Raw genomic sequence first — 1,508 nt, 5'->3', positions numbered from 1 at the left:
GACAACATGTCTAAGGTCGCCCCTTCGTCAGAGCCGATCGAGCGAGAGCACGACCGATCCATAATGGATCTCGAGGCCCGCCTGGATCGAGTCACCAAAGTTATCGACAATCTGAAAAAGACTGGTCGCAATAACTATTCGGAGGATCTCCTCCAACAGAAACTAACTTACGTCACCCGATTATGGGACGAGGCTTTCGATCGCTGGATCGATCTCAAGAAAGCAGTCCACGTGTCTAAACGTAAGGACTACGAGTTTTTTTCCGAAAATCGTATAGAGATAGAAGAAGACGCCTTCCTGGATTTCCAGAATTATGTCGCACACGAGCTGACAAGAATCAAGGAATTAAACAATCCAGGAGCGTCTAAAAAATCTAGTCCACGATATAATATGCCAATTGAGCTCCCTCAGCAACGTTTACCAAAATATAATGGGGATCCCGAAAAATGGGATCATTTCGAGGATTTGTTCACGTCTGGCGTCATCAACAACGAATGCCTGTCAGACGTGCAACGGTTGCATTATCTGAACGCCTGCTTGGAGGGCAGAGCTCTCGCTGCAATTTCGCAGCTGGATATTACCGAGGACAATTTTGAAATAGCATGGACCACGCTCAAAAATGATTTTGGTCTACCTCGCTTCACTACCGCCCGGCTGCTCGATCGGGTGACCAAGCTCAAGCGAATCCGCAAAGGTGACCTCGCTAGCTTAGAACAGGTCACGGTCGGATTTAAACAGGCTGTGGCGGCTCTAGAGAAGCGAGGAAAATTCGAAGAGTTGTGGAAGTGGATGCTTGTGCATCTAATAAAACTCCAACTCGACGAGGAACTATCATGGGCATGGGAGACGTCTTTGAAGCTCTCCAAGGACTATCCTTCGTACCACGAAGTGATGACTTTCTTGGAGACGCAAACACGCGCATTAACCGTGATTGAAGGAAATCAACGCCGAACCAAGCCCGAATCAACAGGAAAGGCCCGTATCCAGACGCATAACACCGTGGTCAAGGAGCGCCCTGCGCCGACAACGGTGTGCGTATTCTGCGGACAAGGGCATGAGCTGCAACATTGTGCAAAGTTCTTACAGCTGGACACGACAGTGCGCTGGAACTACGTAAAGAAAAGCAATTGTTGCACTAACTGCTTGGCGACGGATCATGTGAGACCGTCCTGCCAAAAACCCTCGATGTGCCAACAGTGCAGTGAGCGTCATCATACACTGCTGCACTTTAGTAAATCGAATAGTGAATCTGTTAAGAAACCAGCGAAAAGGTATACGCATCGCCCTCGAAATTCGACACGGAGCGAGGTTTCATCGCGCGATAACGCGCAGGTAAATAGATTCTCGAAGGCCGCTACGTCAACAGACACAGTGACGTCACACTGTAATGCTAATATGACGGCAATACACAGGCCCGTGCTCCTAGCAACCGCAAAGGTGCGAGTATTCGGGAAGGGAGGCCGATCGCGCGTAGCGCGTGCACTCCTTGACCAAGGTTCGGAGACGTC

General features: G+C 49.7%; 1 protein-coding gene across 1 annotated transcript; it reads left to right on the top strand.

The window, feature by feature from the left end:
* Positions 1-6: 6 nt before the first annotated feature.
* On the top strand, positions 7-1,271 carry LOC144477972 (uncharacterized; the record flags this gene model as incomplete). Its single annotated transcript, XM_078195699.1, has 1 exon — positions 7-1,271. A coding segment is annotated over exon 1 (1,265 nt), but the record flags the coding sequence as incomplete, so codon positions are not given.
* Positions 1,272-1,508: the final 237 nt, after the last annotated feature.

The sequence above is a fragment of the Augochlora pura genome, unplaced genomic scaffold (genome assembly GCF_028453695.1).
Source record: "Augochlora pura isolate Apur16 unplaced genomic scaffold, APUR_v2.2.1 APUR_unplaced_5737, whole genome shotgun sequence".
In the NCBI taxonomy this organism is placed as follows: Eukaryota; Metazoa; Arthropoda; class Insecta; order Hymenoptera; family Halictidae; genus Augochlora; species Augochlora pura.
This window is presented reverse-complemented; position numbering and strand designations above follow the sequence as displayed.